This window comes from Cyphellophora attinorum (assembly GCF_001299255.1).
Source record: "Cyphellophora attinorum strain CBS 131958 chromosome Unknown Contig12, whole genome shotgun sequence".
Lineage (NCBI taxonomy): Eukaryota > Fungi > Ascomycota > Eurotiomycetes > Chaetothyriales > Cyphellophoraceae > Cyphellophora > Cyphellophora attinorum.
Genome location: NW_017253240.1, coordinates 74787 through 91419, shown reverse-complemented (window position 1 = coordinate 91419; position 16633 = coordinate 74787). Strand labels below are relative to the sequence as shown.

The 16633-nt window shown below is 54.6% G+C and overlaps 6 protein-coding genes across 6 annotated transcripts; 4 read left to right on the top strand and 2 right to left on the bottom strand.

The window, feature by feature from the left end:
• Positions 1–312: 312 nt before the first annotated feature.
• On the bottom strand, positions 313–1236 carry AB675_7468 (Tetracenomycin polyketide synthesis O-methyltransferase TcmP; the record flags this gene model as incomplete). Its single annotated transcript, XM_018147837.1, has 1 exon — positions 313–1236. One exon carries the CDS (start codon positions 1234–1236, stop codon positions 313–315), a length of 924 nt encoding a protein of 307 aa, XP_018000353.1.
• Positions 1237–2455: 1219 nt separating this feature from the next.
• On the top strand, positions 2456–3883 carry AB675_7467 (uncharacterized protein; the record flags this gene model as incomplete). The annotated part of the gene is made up of 3 exons (XM_018147836.1): positions 2456–2705; positions 2759–3664; positions 3723–3883. The coding sequence occupies 3 exons, from the start codon at positions 2456–2458 to the stop codon at positions 3881–3883; spliced, it is 1317 nt and encodes a 438-aa protein (XP_018000304.1).
• Positions 3884–4414: 531 nt separating this feature from the next.
• AB675_7466 (uncharacterized protein) lies at positions 4415–6502 on the top strand (the record flags this gene model as incomplete). The annotated part of the gene is made up of 1 exon (XM_018147835.1): positions 4415–6502. The coding sequence occupies one exon, from the start codon at positions 4415–4417 to the stop codon at positions 6500–6502; it is 2088 nt and encodes a 695-aa protein (XP_018000449.1).
• An 878-nt stretch (positions 6503–7380) lies between these two features.
• AB675_7465 (Trichodiene oxygenase) lies at positions 7381–8901 on the top strand (the record flags this gene model as incomplete). Its single annotated transcript, XM_018147834.1, has 1 exon — positions 7381–8901. The coding sequence occupies one exon, from the start codon at positions 7381–7383 to the stop codon at positions 8899–8901; it is 1521 nt and encodes a 506-aa protein (XP_018000396.1).
• Positions 8902–9533: 632 nt separating this feature from the next.
• AB675_7464 (uncharacterized protein) lies at positions 9534–10457 on the top strand (the record flags this gene model as incomplete). The annotated part of the gene is made up of 2 exons (XM_018147833.1): positions 9534–10325; positions 10380–10457. The coding sequence occupies 2 exons, from the start codon at positions 9534–9536 to the stop codon at positions 10455–10457; spliced, it is 870 nt and encodes a 289-aa protein (XP_018000539.1).
• A 732-nt stretch (positions 10458–11189) lies between these two features.
• Positions 11190–13466, bottom strand: AB675_7463 (Lactose permease; the record flags this gene model as incomplete). Its single annotated transcript, XM_018147832.1, has 6 exons — positions 11190–11517; positions 11601–11812; positions 11879–12225; positions 12283–12765; positions 13065–13261; positions 13306–13466. 6 exons carry the CDS (start codon positions 13464–13466, stop codon positions 11190–11192), a joined length of 1728 nt encoding a protein of 575 aa, XP_018000489.1.
• Positions 13467–16633: the final 3167 nt, after the last annotated feature.

Here is a 16633-nt window from a genome sequence, read left to right as displayed (position 1 = left end):
GCCCTAATTGTCGAAAAGTCCCGACATAGTGGGCGTCATCTCTTGTTGACTCTCCTTGCTGGGGACCTGTGCTCGAAAGTCCCCCACAAAGTCCCCAAGAGTGCGTTCGCGGCTTGCAGAGTAACAGACCCGGTGCTTATTTGTCCATTTTCGTCCAGTACAGAGGAGTTTTGGTTCTCGCAGGCTGTCCAGTGTGCTTCCAACAGTGTCGCCAGCAGTCTTACCAGAGGAGGCCCCATTCGACATGTTAAAGGATTGCCATATGTCGCAGTGACTCGCATCGGTCTGTGGCACGGACGTAGCGCAATCCTGCTATCGACCAGAAGCACACTGACTTCGCCGCTGCGAGGAATGATTACCTAGTCCCGTAATACTCGCGAACAGTCCTCCTGAGGCTGGCACGCGTTCAAAGCGCAGCCGAATCAGCCTCGCTGCATCTGCAGCACTTGGAATCCAGGATGAAAGGTACATCCTGAGTCTGATTGACCACGGCAGTCTCTCAACGCCTGGGGCATTAATGAATTGAAGTGCTTCGACAACTTTGAGGCCAGGTGCCACAGCTTCCAAGTGTGCCAGGTCATCGACAGCAGATCTGAGCTTCGCGCCCATACGTCGCGTGTCTCGAGGATGTAAGCTCTCGTTGTCGAGGATTGTGGAGCTGATGCAGTCCAGCAGAATCTCTCCTCGTTCAAACCAGGCCGTCAGACGGTGTAGCAGATTCCGAACATCCGCTTCGGCGAGGTACGACATGACGCCTTCCATGAGTATGAGCGTGGTACGTTCTCCCGGGATATCGGCCAGCCAGTCGGCAGAAGTGATGTCAGCTCCAAGCAGTCGGTATTGGGGGTTCGTTGTGGCTGCAGGCATTACCTGTGATCGCAAGCGGATCACCTCAGGTAGGTCAACGTCGATCCATGTGACAGCACGACCCGGAATCAGCCTTCTCGTGCGATCGTCGAGTCCGCAGCCAATATGTACAACCGCAGCATTTGGGTGTGCAGCCATGAAAGACGCAGCCCAGTTGTCGAAGACTTTGGTGCGAATGGCAATGCTCATGCTCATATGAACTGGCATCTCAAGTCTGTCGAAGTCGTAGCTGAGCTTCGCTACTGTCGCAGCGGCAGACTCATCGCCAAGTATTGGATCTGGAGACGCTGCATCGTGAGCTCTCGCCAATAACGGAATGACCAGTGTTTCTGCCACAGGTGGGAGGTTCACGGTGTACTTGGTGCTCATCGCTTGCTACCATGGCACTCTGCTTTGTGCGAACGAAAGCAGGTCATTGCAGAGAGCATGCATCAGACAGCATGCATATACGGCCAATATGTATAGTCGTGCGTCTTGATAGACTGAGGCATCACTCGCCGCCGTGTCCGAAGAGGGAAGCATGCAGCGCTGAGACCAGGAGCGCGGGCTTCGGTCGCGAAGCGCTTGGACTGCTTCGATATCCACGTCGCCATGGTTGCGCAAGTAAGTCGTGGAGCGGTCCCCCTTCTGGGAGCCTTTTGCGATCATCGTTGAAAGATGGAATGGCAATTTGAATCCGGGAAAGAGATGATGATGCCCAGAATAGTACTCCCAATTAGGAACTCCGTTTGCCTGATTCAGGTTCTATCTGTCCGTTCGCCAGCTTCAAAACATGAGATTCGACTTCTGCCACGCGGTTCTGCCCTCTCAAGCGTCAAGCGTGAAATAACGGCGGAAGCAAAAATTGTTATACTCCCCAGCTTCTGACACAGGGGAGACTTCGGGGAGTTAATGGTGCTCTCGGGCCTGCGAATTCGGAGTTTTGGTGAGGACTCGGCTAACCTTCCTCCGCAGAACGCCATGTCTTCAGCTTCAGCTCCAGCTCGGTCTGGGTGCGACCAGCTTTGCACCAGATTCCAAGCTGAACACTCACGTATCTATTCTAAGCGCCAAGCGCAAAGAGCTCAATCGTTCCTTCAGCAAATCCGGGTCTGAGGTTAAGTTGGCTGGTCCATGATCGCGCCGATGGTGTACTGACGCTTCCAAAACTGCGCCCCACTGGTCTGCTTCGATCCTCCCACGTTTGGTCCACGCGCCGACCGCGAAGAGCTTGAGCTTTAGCTTTTGATGTGTGACGGAAAGGGTAGCCTGTTTGGTCGGTCGCCATGGTCTATCAGATGTGATATGGTTGCAGCCCACGCCCTGAAAACTGGCCACGCGCCAGCGCCGGGAGGTCCTTCGATTTCAGAACTCTGTCACCATGCAAAAAGGCGCTACACCACGAAGCCTCACCTGTGTGTGTGGCTGCCAAGCTGCACACATGGCTCGAGAGCTGGTTGCGCCACGACATACTAGGTAAGTCGAAGCACTGCGAGGGGTCGAGCAATGCCGACTCCCACGTTGTGGGTTGCCCTTCAAAATGGAGAATATTCCCGGCCACGTTCACTTGTCGCTGTCATGATCTCACGAAACAGTTGCCGCTAACAACATGATGGTCTTTGCTCTCGCTTGGCAGCTTGCGTGCCTCTTTGCATCCTTTTCTACACTCACATTTACCCACCCAATCTCCGGACAAGCATGGACAGACGCATGGGACGTTGTCGTAATCGGTGGGGGACCAGCAGGTCTCAGTGCCACAAGCGGACTTGCCAGAGTGCGCCGAAACGTCCTGATGCTTGACTCTGGCGAATACCGGAATGGGCAAACTCGGCATATGCACGATGTGATCGGCAACGACGGTAATTACTCATCTTGCTGCGATCCAGCGGACTCCAGGCTGACCGGAATGCAGGCACTGTACCAGCAGCTTTCCGCGCACTCGCCCGTCAGCAGATCTTGCGCTACCCCACTGTCCAAATGGCGAACGCCACAGTCACGAACATCACTGGAAACGCAAGTACGAAGTTCACGATCCAGACGAGCGACGGGAATGTCTTCACCGCCAGCAAGGTCGTGATCGCCACAGGAATCAAAGACGTCATGCCATCCACACCAGGCATCGCTGAGAATTGGGGCAAAGGCATCTACTGGTGCCCATGGTGCGATGGCTATGAGCATCGAGACCAGCCCTACGGCATCATCGGATCGTATGCAGACGTGCTCGATTCTGTCTTCGAGGTCCACACCCTTGAATCGGACATCATCGCCTTCGTCAACGGCACCCAGACAGCAGAAACCATTGCCAAAGTGAACAGCAATCCTCCAGCCGGCTACGGAGACTGGGAGAAGAAGCTGCAGAAGTATGGCATTAAGATCGAAAATCGCACCATGGCATCAGTCACACGTCTACAAGATGGCAGTGTCGTCCAGTCTGCCGACGGAATGACCGAGTACGACAAGTTTCTTGTGACATTCACAGACGGCAGCACTATCGAGCGCGGGGCATTCATCGCCAACTTCCCAAGTGTGCAACGCTCAGGTCTCGGCGCAAGTCTGGGGATACCATACAATGCGAAACAGCATCTAAAGACTGATGGTCAGATGGAGTCAGTCGTACCTGGAGTCTTCGTCGTGGGCGATGCCAACGCTGACAACTCGACGAATGTGCCACACGCGATGTGGAGCGGGAAGCGTGCAGCTGTGCAGATTCACAACGCGCTGGAGCAGGAACGGTCGGATGATTTGATTAAGAAGAGGAGTAGATTGTCAGAGGAGGAGGTCGATCGTATTATGGGTCGGGATCTGCTGGATATTTACAGTAGGCTGGAGTGGTAGTTGGTGTTCTTATTGAGGCGTCGGTACCTAATATCCAGAAGGCAGCGAACATACGCGAATCATAGAGCACATCATTGTCGTTACATTTGCTCACGCTATTCTGGAGGCTGCTGTCTTGATCATGTCGTTCCAGCGCATGGATGAGCTTGAGGCGGCTCACAATGGTCCGCGAGTCCGCGGCGCTGGCATACGGCCGGTCTGAGCCGCGGCTCGTGGTGTGTGGAATTAAGCTTCGAGGAGCTGAAAATAGTGGTGAGTTCCAGCTTTGGCATACTGCTCTCTCAGCACATCTTGGCATCCCAGTGCGGCCCTTCAGCTTCAGCGACACTTCAGAAGACTCGCGCTTTGCCTCCACACCTTGCGCGTTGCGTGCAGAATGTTCTGTTAGATAGCGATCAAGAACACACGCTCTGACGGGGTCTGTGCGCAAGCAAGGGAAGGATCAATAAGCACATCTTCCGAAATGGAGGTGCGGGATGGACTTCAAGAAAGCCAAAGGTACCTCCGAGAAGCAGCTGTACCAGTGGAATGCACCATTGACTGCGGCTGAGAGCTGTTTAGGCTTTAGGATCAGAGTTCCAGGGCTGATCTGGGCCATGCCTCACAGCCGATCACCTAAAGTCAAAAAAGTCAAAGTATGCTTCGTGATAATGTGAGCACTGTGCGGAGGACGTTCTCTTCCATATGAGCTCTTGCAAGAGTCAGTCGCAGGGAGTAACGAACCAGACTTCCGATGGGCAAGAACAAGAAGGCCGCCGGCGAAGGCGAGGAGAAACACGATCCAGATACAACCAAGCAACAGCAGAAGCACGACCCAGATGCACCCAAACAGCCAAAGCAACCAAAGCAGCCGAAGCAACCGAAGGCGCCTCCTCCTCCCCAGCTCCTCTTCCACGAGTCACTAGGCAAAGAACTGACAGCTAAGTTTGAGGACATCACCAAAACACCAGGGCGGCGCACGTCTGTGACAAGCTACTTCGCGACCGGCATCGTCGAAGAACAAGTACAGCAGGATGTCAAGGCAACGGTCGTCACGACAGTGCAGAAGACTGTCGTCGTCGAACCCAAGAAAGGAGATGACATAGGCGAGCCGACGCCGCCGATTGCCGGCCGCGAGCCTCCCACCAGTCCGCCCGCAGAGCCCGCCGAAACAGAACCAAAGAGCAGACCCATCTCTACACGCTCTCACACTGACCCCGAGCACGAAGAATTCGTTGACAAGAAGTCTGTGCCCGGGAAGATGTACTCCCTCCGCGACATGAACGCCTTTGAGACGATTGAGTTTCTTGTCGCTCGCTACGGCCGCATGACGCACATGGGCGTTCGCGACCACAACTACGACTTCTTCCTCAACAAGTCGCGTACTGGAGTCATCTCGTATCGACTTGTCGATGACAAAGTCGCCGTGATCAGTGGCGACCCTATCTGCCCTGTCTCATTGTACACGCGCTTGCTGGAAGAGTTCGGTACGTACTGCAAGCACAACCACTGGCAGTGGGCAATTCAGGGCGGAAGTTCCGAGATGGCGGATCTGGCGAGGTCCAAGGGGTGGGCGACGGTGCAGTACGGAAAAGAGCGAGCGTTGAATGTGCAGACCAACCCAGTATTGCTTGGCAGCGAGGGCAAGCGCATTCGTACTCAGTGCAAGCAGCTGCAGAAGACTGTGAATGTCGGAATCTACTGCCCGGCGTATACGCGCGATGCGAAACTCGAGCAGCAAATTGTCCAGATGTATGACGACTGGCGAGCTGGCAGGAACGAGGCGAGAAGCGTGCAGGCGTATGTGACCGTTTTCGACCTGATGTCACTTCATCGACTTCTGATCTACGTGTACACACACGACGCAGATGGCAAGTTGCTTGGATTTGCTACGCTGAGGAGGCTGAAGGATGGCTACCACATCGACCCTATCACAGTCGACCCGGATGCTGCGCGAGGCATGACGGATCTGCTGCTCATTGCATCGATGGCGCTGCTCAAGGAGTCGAATATCGAGAAGTTGGTGCTTGGAGTCGAGCCTCTGGACGAGCTAGGAGAGATCTCTGGCATGTCGAGATTGCTAGAGAAGTTGACCCGTGAAAGTCATAAGATCATCTCGGCGGAACTGCCATTGGGAGGAAAGAAAGGCTTCAACGATCGATTCAAACCGGAGGACGCCTTCGAGGAGAAGCTCTTCATGATCTATCCCAACTCTCCAAGCATCAAGCAGTCCGTGGCAATGGCGCATTTCGCAAATATCCATCTCCATGAAGCGGTGAAGCAGCGTGTCGCCAAGGAGAGAGAGAAGCGAAGGCGGTCCAGTTCTGTGCCACGCAACAGCACGGAGTCAATGGAGACACTCGCAGCGCCAGAGGGCGCCCCGAGATCACGATCGCACGTCCGTGGCGAATCTGATGCGACAGCCGAGCCTGCAAACGGTGACAATCTTGATCCGAAACACCTGCGACCAACCCATCACCGACGAGCCTCATCAAGATTGAACATCTTCCGCCGCCGCAGCTCCGATGACGGCGACGCGCCTCCTGACGAGACAAAGCCTGGAGAGCAGTCTGTCGCGGACGAACGGTCTGCTCGTCCAGAACTTCCTCATCGGGGTTCGTCGCCACATCATCATTGGTTCAGACACGGCAGTAGCGAGATGGTAGCGCAAGCCGCCATTGCTAATGGTCATCTGATACCTCCTCAGCGACCTCGACTCGGAGAGAGGACTTCATCGCGGTCGAGATCTCGGATTGGGCTCTTCAGACGGAAAAGCGGTGAGGATGCAACTGTCGATGAATCTCGTGGTCGCAATTCGGATAGTACGCCGGTTGTTGGATAAATCAGGTACATAAACCCAAAGTCATGTTGTGTTACCATTGCTTAGTAGCATGTCGGTCGGGTTCTCTTTCTGCGAGTCCAAAGGACGATGCCATATGCAAGATGTTGAAGCTCAAGTCTCTGCGTCTAGTTTAAATCTCGTGGGTGAGGATCTGTGGCAGCCGAGGCTTGACAGGCTCTGACCTAGCCTGGTGCTGCTGTCGGAAGCGCCTACATTCATTCATCGCAACACTCTGCGTTCCTATGTCTTATGATGCCGGTCAAAAGATCGCCATGTCAGTTCTGATTGCGACTCGTAAACTGTACGAGCAGCCATGCACGACCAACTCATGCCTGAACCAGGCATCGTAGCTGGTAGGTCATCCAGCGCCCCAGCTTCACAACGCGTCTCCAACCTGAACACCACGTCCGCTGGTGCGCCTCTGCATCTGCACCTGGCGATGTCTCTACGGCGGTTGAGCGAATCATGCGGATGCGTGCGCGTCTCGCGGACGATTGCGATTCCGTGATGTTGAACATCCAAGACCTCAAGCTTTTCAGGCAACCAAGTGCAACAAGACTCCGATCTTGAAGGCTTGCCTCGACCAATTACGACATCGGTCTTTACGATACATCTGGAGCCTCGTTCACTGTTCCACTGCCAGGGTACGTTAGTTCGATATAGCAACCTCTCGCATCTCAGGCAGGCAGTACTGGAAGGCGCCTTGGTGTGCTACCATGCGAGGACTCCACATCTCGCATCATCCATCGTGGGCGATCGGAACGACATTATGCCTAAGGCAATGCCCAGATCTATATATGCAGATTCGCTGTGTCCCTGGTAAGCCATCTGCGATCTTTCGCTGCTGAGTAGCGTGTGCGACAGATTGTTACGTAACAATGGCATGGCACTACATCCTCCAAGCCTTAGCAGCGTGCTGTATTCTCAAATCCGCTCAATGGCTCTATCGCCTGACCTTGCACCCACTCGCCCACGTTCCCGGACCAAAACTCGCGGCCATGACCAGCTTGTATGCCATGTCGTGGGATATGCCGGCGGAGACGTCCTATGTCAAGAATTTCGGAGCGTGGCACAAGAAGTACGGACCCGTGATCCGGATCGAGCCCAATCACGTTCATATTCTGGACCTGGATGCATATAACAAAGTCTTCAGGATCGGCACCAAGTTCGACCGTGACCCTGTGATCTACAGCTTCCACTTTACCGCAGGTGGCTTCTTCAACAAACTCCGCGTCAAGGATGCAAAACCACATCGCGACCTCTACATGAGCTACTTCTCTCGGGGCGCAGTACAATCTCTTGAGCCTCGAATTCGCGAGCATCTGACCACGTTTCTCACCCAGATCGACAGGATGAGCAGCGAGGGAAAGGCAATCGACCTTACGCGAGGCTTCCGCTGTCTGTCAGCCGACACGCTTATGCGCTACTCCTATGATAGGCCATTCGGCGCCACGACCTCCCCGGACTTCGTTTTTCCCCTCCTGGAAGCCATCGAGTCAATGTTCCGCAACTCGCCCATTGGCTGGTACTTCCCCAACATCATGTTCTATGTCACGCGATGGGTCAAAGCCGCTCCTCGCTCCTGGACCCGCTTCGATCCCGGTATTGCCGCATCTCTGCAGATCCTAGACGGCTGCCTCGAACGCATCGTGCAGCTTCGAAACGACCCCAAGAAGCAGGACGTCCCATCCGTCTTTAGAACAGCGATGCACCCGAACCCCGAAAAGGGCCATCCAGTCCTCTCAGACGCCGACATGTCCTCCGATGCGCTGACAATCTTCGTCGCCGGCACCGACACAACCGCACACACGCTCACAAACGGCACCTATCAGATTCTGCGAAAATCCACCGTCCTTAAGAAGCTCCAAACCGAGCTTCGCGCCGCCATGCCCTCCATCAACAGCCTAAGCGACACCCCACTCGACTGGACCGCCCTCGAATCGCTCCCCTACCTCCGCGCCGTCATCAAGGAATGCCTCCGCATCTCCTCCCCCGTCCCCACAAAACTTCCCCGCATGGTCCCCGCAGGCGGCGCTGAACTAGCAGGCATGTTCCTTCCCAGCGGCACCGCCGTCAGCATGACCATGCATGCGTACCATTCCAATCCAGACTACTTTCCCGAACCAGGAAAGTTCAAGCCGGAGCGGTGGCTCGATGACAGTGCGAACAAGGAGGGTTCCGTGCAGGACAAGGCGTTTGCGCCGTTCAGTCGGGGGAGTAGAAATTGCATTGGGCAAAATTTGGGGCTGGCGGAGCTATATTTTGGCTTTGCGTATCTTTTTCGGAATTTTGAGTTGGAGCTGTTCGAGACTGGGGAGAAAGAAATGCACTGGAAGGATCTGTTCACTGCGGTCACGGATGGGCATTTGAAGGTGAAGGCCAGGCGAGTCAAGGACTAGAACTTCCGAGAGCAAGGCGACGCTGATGCGAGGTCACGAATTACGGCATCGCCATCTTATGAACTGGTGACTTGCCGCATGTCGAGAACGGCAATCGGGCAATGGTCAGAGGCCTAAATGGGAATGAAGTTGAAACGCTGTAGGAGTCGTCGAAATGTGTCGGACGACATAGACCTAGTGAAAGAATCTGGCTTCTGTGAAAGAGGTGTCTGAAAAAGCTGCGGTGCATGCGGGCAGGAAAGCAACACAGAGACGTGACGAAGCAGGAACTCGCGTGCAAATAAGCGGCCGCTCTTTCTTCGTCAGTTGAAGCGAGCAAGTGAAGTCTCGTCCGAGTCACGTTGTTGCCTTAGAGTATTGATCACCTCTAGTTGAAGAGGTGGAACAAAGTGAAACAACAAACAAAGGTCATTACTATCTTGCCTTGTTCAGGCAATTCACCACCTGGTCTAACAGCAATTTAAGATGCTGAATCCTCTTGCCTTCCCAGTTGTCAACACCAGCACCACAGCGCGACCACGGTCACGACAAATCAGCACCATGCTCCTACCCCAGAGAACAATCGAGAGTCGAATCGCCCCGAGCGTAACCTCAGCACAGCAGCACAAATACGATCAAGACGATCCGGAGCCATGCCTCCCAAGCCACCGAACGGAGAGCTTGCCAGGGAGGCAGCCAGAGGCTTCTCGGCGTGCGCCAATCCTCCAGTCTCCAAAGCCGGGCACTTTCGAGAAACGCCAGTCAAGGTAGTCGTAGGGCCCAGCAACAATTCCAAAACCTTCTACCTCGCACCAACGCCGCTGAAGGCCACATCACCATACTTCAGAGCGTGTCTGAGCGAAAATTTCAAGGAAGGCGCCGAGAACCTCGTCAACCTCCCTGACATCGACGTAACCACCTTCGAGTCTTTCATCGAGTGGCTGTTTGGCGGTTGTGAGAAGCACGACAAATGGTACGATGTCCAGCATCTCGTCCAATTGTGGATTCTAGGAGACAGTATCATGTGTAAAGGTCTGCAGAACACAGCAATCGACATCATGCGAGCCTCATGCTCTAGTTACCCGATCCATACAACTATGATGCTCCATCGGTCCCTATCCTTCATCATCGAACATACACGCGAAGGCTCGGTCCTGTTCGAGTATGCCATTGATTCGGTAGCACACGCTTTGACCCAAGTGGAAGGTCCGACCTTGAATGAGCTCGAAACTTTGGAAGGAGGGAAGTACTGGGCGAATCTGCCGGATACGGTCAAGGTGGCAATTCTTACGCGATACTATCACTACGTGCAACTGGGATCGGCGGTTCCAAGTCCGTCTAGCTATGGCGGCTGTTGCTACCATGTACACGATGGGAACGACACCACCGATGGGTCGCGAGCCGGCAAAAACGTCATACCCGATCCGATGGCAAAGAACAACCAGGTACTTCAGGTCTAGCTTATGCAGTATGACCACAATACTGACGAGCCATGGCAGTGCAGCAGCAAGAAGAAGGGCATACCGGGAGGCTTACAACCAGTTAATACGCTGAAGTCGCGCAATGATGGTCTTTAAGGCGTCAACTTTGGGCGCAATACGAATCTTAGACCGAGCCTCTCGACGGGTTGAGTGCTAAGGCAAGACAGCTCACCGACAGTGGTGTCAAGGGCGGAACTGCGGGCGAGCTGTTGAGAATGAAGTGGAGCGAGTAAAGAGAAATGCCTGAATGGCGCTGTACCCATGCACATCATTGACCAGCGATCCTTTGGACTTGACATTGAAAGCGCCAACGACCAGCAGCATGTGCGGAAGGTGCTCAATACTGTTTCCAGCGTCAATATCAAGACGTGTCACGGAACTTTGCAGGAGTCAGTGCCTAGCATGTCCTCTATTCGAAGTGTGTAACCCATGCTGTGTGGCCGTAATGAACGTGACCGGAGTTTCTTGTTCCGATACCGTCGATGTGGCACTGGGCAGGACGCGAAGCAACTTGAAGAAGTGTCAATGTTTCAGGTATGAACTTATCCTGGCCGCAGGCCCCAGAACATCCTGCCCCAAGGTCTTGGGACGGAACAAAGCACGGCATGTGGGCGGGAACAAGCTGCGCTGCGGAGAGGGCATGTTCTTAGAGGGCCTCTGGCAGATCAAGACCATTGTGCAGAGTTCAAATCGTCGAGCTCGCCTAAGTGAGTTGAAAAACAGATGACTTTGGCGGAGTATGTGTGTACATAGGTATAGTATATAACAGACTTCGTTCCCACTTCACCATCAGCCAACCGCACCGGAGCACAGTAAGTCCGAAATCGATCACCGCGCGTGATACCGCCCCCCAAACCCATCACTACTCCCGCTCAACTCCTTCTGATGCTGGCCCCCACTCTGATACTGCCCGTTATACCCACCACTCCCATGCTGCACCTCCCGCGCAACGCCCGTCCCCTCACCGTGTTCCCACGACCCACCGCTCATGCTTTTATCGTGCTCGCCGGTCGCGATGTGTATTTCTGTGATGGGATAGTTGTTGGCGGAGCTATGAGTGCGTGCCGAAGAGTCGCCGCCGATGTCGGTCTTCACATTGGCGACTTCGGCATTGCGGCCGTCGAAGATTTTCGCGATCTCTTCGAGGGTTGGGCCTCTGTTTGTGCGGTACGTTAGTATCAGCCATTCAGACTTCGCCACTGTGTTGAGGGTTGTGGGTGTAAAAGGAGAGTGACGTACCTAGTCTCGACGTAGAAGATATACACGATTAGGAATTCGAAAGCAATCCACACGGTGTACACAGTATACAGCTTCCACTCCTCGCCCTTCCATGCGCCGTCGATGGGAATGGGGTTGATCTGGCCGGAGAAGGCAAGGGCGGCTTGCACGGAGACGTTCATGATCATCAGACCCTTGGCGCGGAGCTTGAAGGGGAGGACTTCGACTGTGTACTGTTCAAAGCTGTCAGTATGTGGCGCTGGGTAACAAAGCGTGACGGGCGGGAGTGGAAAGCATACCGCAACAAGCAGCCCAGACCAAGCAAGAGCATACGCTACGTCATGACACCACTGGAAGGTGACGAAGGCGATGCCGATACCATGCGTGGGTGTCTCGGTATAGCGGTTGCCGAGGACTGTCATTGACGCGAAGAACAGCAGCATGCCGCCCGTGGCGGCTAGGAACAAGGGTCTGCGACCGACGCGATCGACGAGGAGCGCGCAGGTGACGGAGACGACGAGGTTGAGGATGGAGCGGCCGCCGTTGAGGCCGAAGCGCGTGTTGTCGTCGTCGATGCCGACGCTGTCGTAGATGCGATTGGAGTAGTAGGAGGTGAGGGCGTTCCCGGACATTTGGCTGAAGACACCTGCTGTGCGTTAGTGGTGGGGCTTTTTGTGAGCTTCGTGTTGGGTGCTCGACGTACCTAGCGAGATGACCAGCCCGAGACGGTAGCGATTGCCCTCTGTCTTGAAGAAGTCAAGATAGCTACTCGTCTTCTTGTACAAGAACTCCAGCTTCAACGTCTCCCTGATTTCTGCATACTCGAACTGCACCGTCGCATCGTTGACGTTGCCATTGGCGTGATATTTAGCCAGCACCTGCAGTGCTTCCTCGGTCCGGTCCTTCGAGATCAGCCACCGGGGTGACTCGGGTACCCACCAGATGAAGGTGATTTGTATGACGGAGAACAGGACTTGGACTAAAGTAGGTGCTCGCCAGCACCATGATGAGGGGATTCGCATTGTGCCGAAGGTGAGCCATGCGCAGATGATGGAGCCGACGTGCCATAGGCAGTTGTATATAGCGGTGACTCGGGCACGGTGTTGAGGGTGGCAGATCTCGGTCAGGAGTAGGGGTGAGGCGAGTTGGGCGAGAGAGTTGCCGAAGCCGAGGAAGAAGCGTGCGCCTGTGGATGAAGTTAGTCGTGTTGACACCAAGCGCCTTTGGCCGACAGAGGCCGTGAATGTCTTCTGCTTAATGTGTAGTCGCATCTTGTGGGCGACCAGCGTTTGACGTCCGGATCGACTCTGGGTGCTGCTTTGCGCAATGGCCTCAAAGTGATCTGCTGAAGCATGGCGACAAGACTTCGTCGTGAGATGCGAATAGGGGCAAGATGACTCGACCATCATAGTGCTCGTCCGTCAGAATGGGGAGCTGACTTGCCTTCAAACATCGGCTGGCCAGTGGCAGCAGTCTGCAGAGCACCGGCCGCGATCATGAGAATACATCCGCAGATGATGGATATCCTGCGCCCAAATCGATCTGATATGATGGGTGCGATTGGTAAAGAGGCTATTGACCCGAGCTGGTACATGGCTTGTAGTCGGCCCATGTTGGACCCTTTAGGATGGTCAAAATAGTCCTGCCAGAGGTCCATATTTTGAGATTTGTCAAGGAGAGAGCTGGCGTCGTCAGTCTGGTGTCGAGCCGGCGCCGATGTACTCACCCATCATATCCAGTCGTGGCGCTTGCCACACAGATGACCGCACAGAGAGCGTATAACTTCCTCAACCCAGGATCTTTCCGCCAGTTGACATATGGAATCTCGGGTGCTTCTTCTCTGGCGATGGCAGCCTCTTCGGCGTGGTGTCGTTGTCTGAGGGCCATGTTGACGATGGCAGAAAGAATGTCGGTGGATCAGGTAGCGAAGGTGAGACGATCTGGGGAGAAGTAGCGGAGTTGATATAATGGAGCTCTGATCGCTAATGGTGCCGGAAGCGAAGCAAGGATCGTGCCTTTCCAGACATCAGCTGCTTGGACTAGTGTCCCTTTCACCGAAGCAGATGGGAGTGGCGATGAGGAGACCAAGACCTGGTAGCGTCTTGTGGGGCACGTGCGACGCGCTACCCGGCTGAAGTACCTGGCATGTATCGTGCCGCCTTTGACGGAGTCACAGCTCATATACAGCACGTAATGCGCAGAGCAATGGACGCGAAAAGTGCGCATTTCGCAACACCAAAGTAGCTCACGTGGTCATTATCAGCATCAAAAATCTTTCATTGCGAAACAGCTGCGACAAGGATCATTGGGAGGTAGTTGACAAAACAGGTACAAAGGAGATGAGACCAGCCCCAACTTTTCGCTTGCGACGGCACGAGTGAGAGACGATACGAGAGTCGTTCCAGATCAATAGATCAGCAGTGCCGTTCATCCAGGAGCGCTCATGCTCATCAAAACCGAGGCATTTCTCTGCGTCAGTACCAGCGGAGGGTCAAGCCGCCCGCTGCAGGAAAGGAAAGGACAGCCTTGGGTGGAAAGTGAAAATATTGATGCCAGGTACAAGGAAGTAGGTGTGGGGAATTTCGAGAAGACGCCATGTTTCTCTCGTGTAAACCGCGGCCCGGGGAGATGAAAGGAGAAGAAACGAGCGAACAGGCGACAAGCTCGAGCGACTAGGGTCGTTCTTCAGAAACGATCTGGGGTAGCAGCCAATTGGAGTTGCCGAATGATGCCCCGAGACAATGAGCCGTCTGGCCCCGATTCGCGGACCCCAGATGGCCAGACCTCCTTGCCCACCCAGATTCAGGCACAATCTGGGTTTTCGAGCCGTTGATTTGATGAGTGCCTGAATGGCGTGGTCCGTCATCTTGGCAGCATAAGTTCCGGACTGCATTGGTCGGGGATCAGAAGAGCATGCCCTGGAAAACGAGTTTCGCCCCCGAGAGCCAACGAGCGTTGTGCAGTGCCGCAGGTCGAAGACGCCTGGCGATCTTGCCCGAGGAAGACGTACGGCGATCAGTACCTGGTTGACTACATCTGCCGGCAGCCAGCCACACGTCGAAGTACCGCATTGCTGATTCAAACGTGGGCAAAATCGCAAGCATGGCAGCTTCTGAGCTCGAGGCGCACCGAACTTCGAGGCCTGACGTATATCAAGTTGCAACGTTCTTCGAATCTGAGACGAAATTTGTGTGCTTATGTCGACGTTCAAGCTAGATGGTGAACCTTCCACCTGCCTTACAAGGTTGTCGGTGCTGTCTGCGGGACAAGCAATACCAGAGTCCAGAGACAAGAACACCTCCCCGCAGTCTGTTGCAACACGAGCATGTGAAGCTCGTATTGCGACTACCGGCAAAGCAGCCGATTGTTGGAGCATCTAGTCTTCGAGATGGGTAGGTGCCGGCGCGGCCCAGACATCCTGGATAGGCAGCAAGTCGCTCGTGAAAAGCTCACGGACTCGGGCAGAGATTATCGAGGACTAGCCGGCGCATTGAGTGACCTTGTGCGCGCTCCGTGATGTGGGCTGACAGATTTAACTTGCACATGAACGCGAACAGACAAGGGAAGCAGCCCAGAGCAACAAGACTCCTGGATGACGCTTTGCGTACTTAGTGTATTTCGATCACCGTAGACTACGGCGCTTGTTTAAGCCGATTTCCGCAACTTTGCTGGAGAAAAAAGTTCTGGCGACGACTTGACTGCCTCTCCGCAAATTTGAGCATGTGGTGAGGACGTCCTCCTCGACATACTCACCAGGAAGCCGGTCGCTGAGTGCGTGGCAACAGAGGGTCATGGCGCTCACCAAACCTCTGGCCTCGGCGACGGCTGGCCTCGACTTCGTCCGACTGTCCCACGAGGACATCACCAAGATTTCCGTGCGCCGCATCAATGCAACGCCGGCCTTGGACTCGATGCAGCGGCCAGTGCCCGGTGGACTGTGCGATCCTGCTCTCGGCGCAATCCAGGCACTCGACGTCAACTGCTCAACCTGCAAGCTCAACGCATACGGCTGCACTGGTCACCCAGGCCACATCGACCTGCCAGTGCCTTGCTACCACCCTTCCTACATCGACACCACCCTCCGACTGCTCCGCTCAAAATGCGTTTACTGTCACAGACTACGCCTGCCACGACCACTGATACACAAGGTGGACTGCGAGCTGCGGCTGCTACAGTATGGACTGGTCGAGGAGTACAACAAACTCCAGCATATCACTGCTGGCCGTGAGCCGGATGACGACGAAGATGACGACCCCGACGTGCTCCAGAGCCGACGCGAGAAGTTTGTGCAGAAGGCGATGAAGAACGCGAAAAGGCGTGGCACGCTCGATCCGACAGCATACATCAAGAACCCTTCCGCATCCGCAGCAAGACGAGACATCATTGCTGACTTCATAACGAGAGCATCAAACTACAAGACATGTATGAACTGCAAGGGTATATCGCCAGCATTCCGCAAAGACCGCGCGCTGAAGATCTTCCGGAAGCCGTTACAGCTTAAGGCACGAGAGATGATGCGCGTTCTCAGCAAGAAGTCAACAAATCCGCTCATCTTTCTCCGGGAGCAAGAGAAGCAGAAAGCAGAAAAGGAGAAGAAGTCAAAGGTCAACGGCATGGTCAACGGCGATGTGGAAATGCACGACGTCAATGAAGAGGCAGACTCAGAACATGGCGCGGAAGATGAGATTGCCCTCCAGAATGCGCTCGAGCACACCAAGGAGACCGAAGCCGAGCAGCCGGTCGAGCCAGATGACGAGGTCGTCTTCATGACAGCAACAGAAGTCCATGCTGCTCTCACACTTTTGTTCGAACGAGAAGGTCCGATTATCAGTCTGCTCTTTTCCACTGGACGAAGACGTGAGATCAAGCCCGACGCATTCTTCATTCGGTCTGTCCTTGTTACGCCGAATCGATACAGACCCCTCACGCGAACAGACAAGGGTCTCGGCGAGTCAATGACCAATCGAAGCCTAGATAAAATCATCAAAGCAGCCAACGACGTCCAAGAATACAGCAAAGCTCTGCGTACTGATCGAAACGCGCAAGTCAGACCA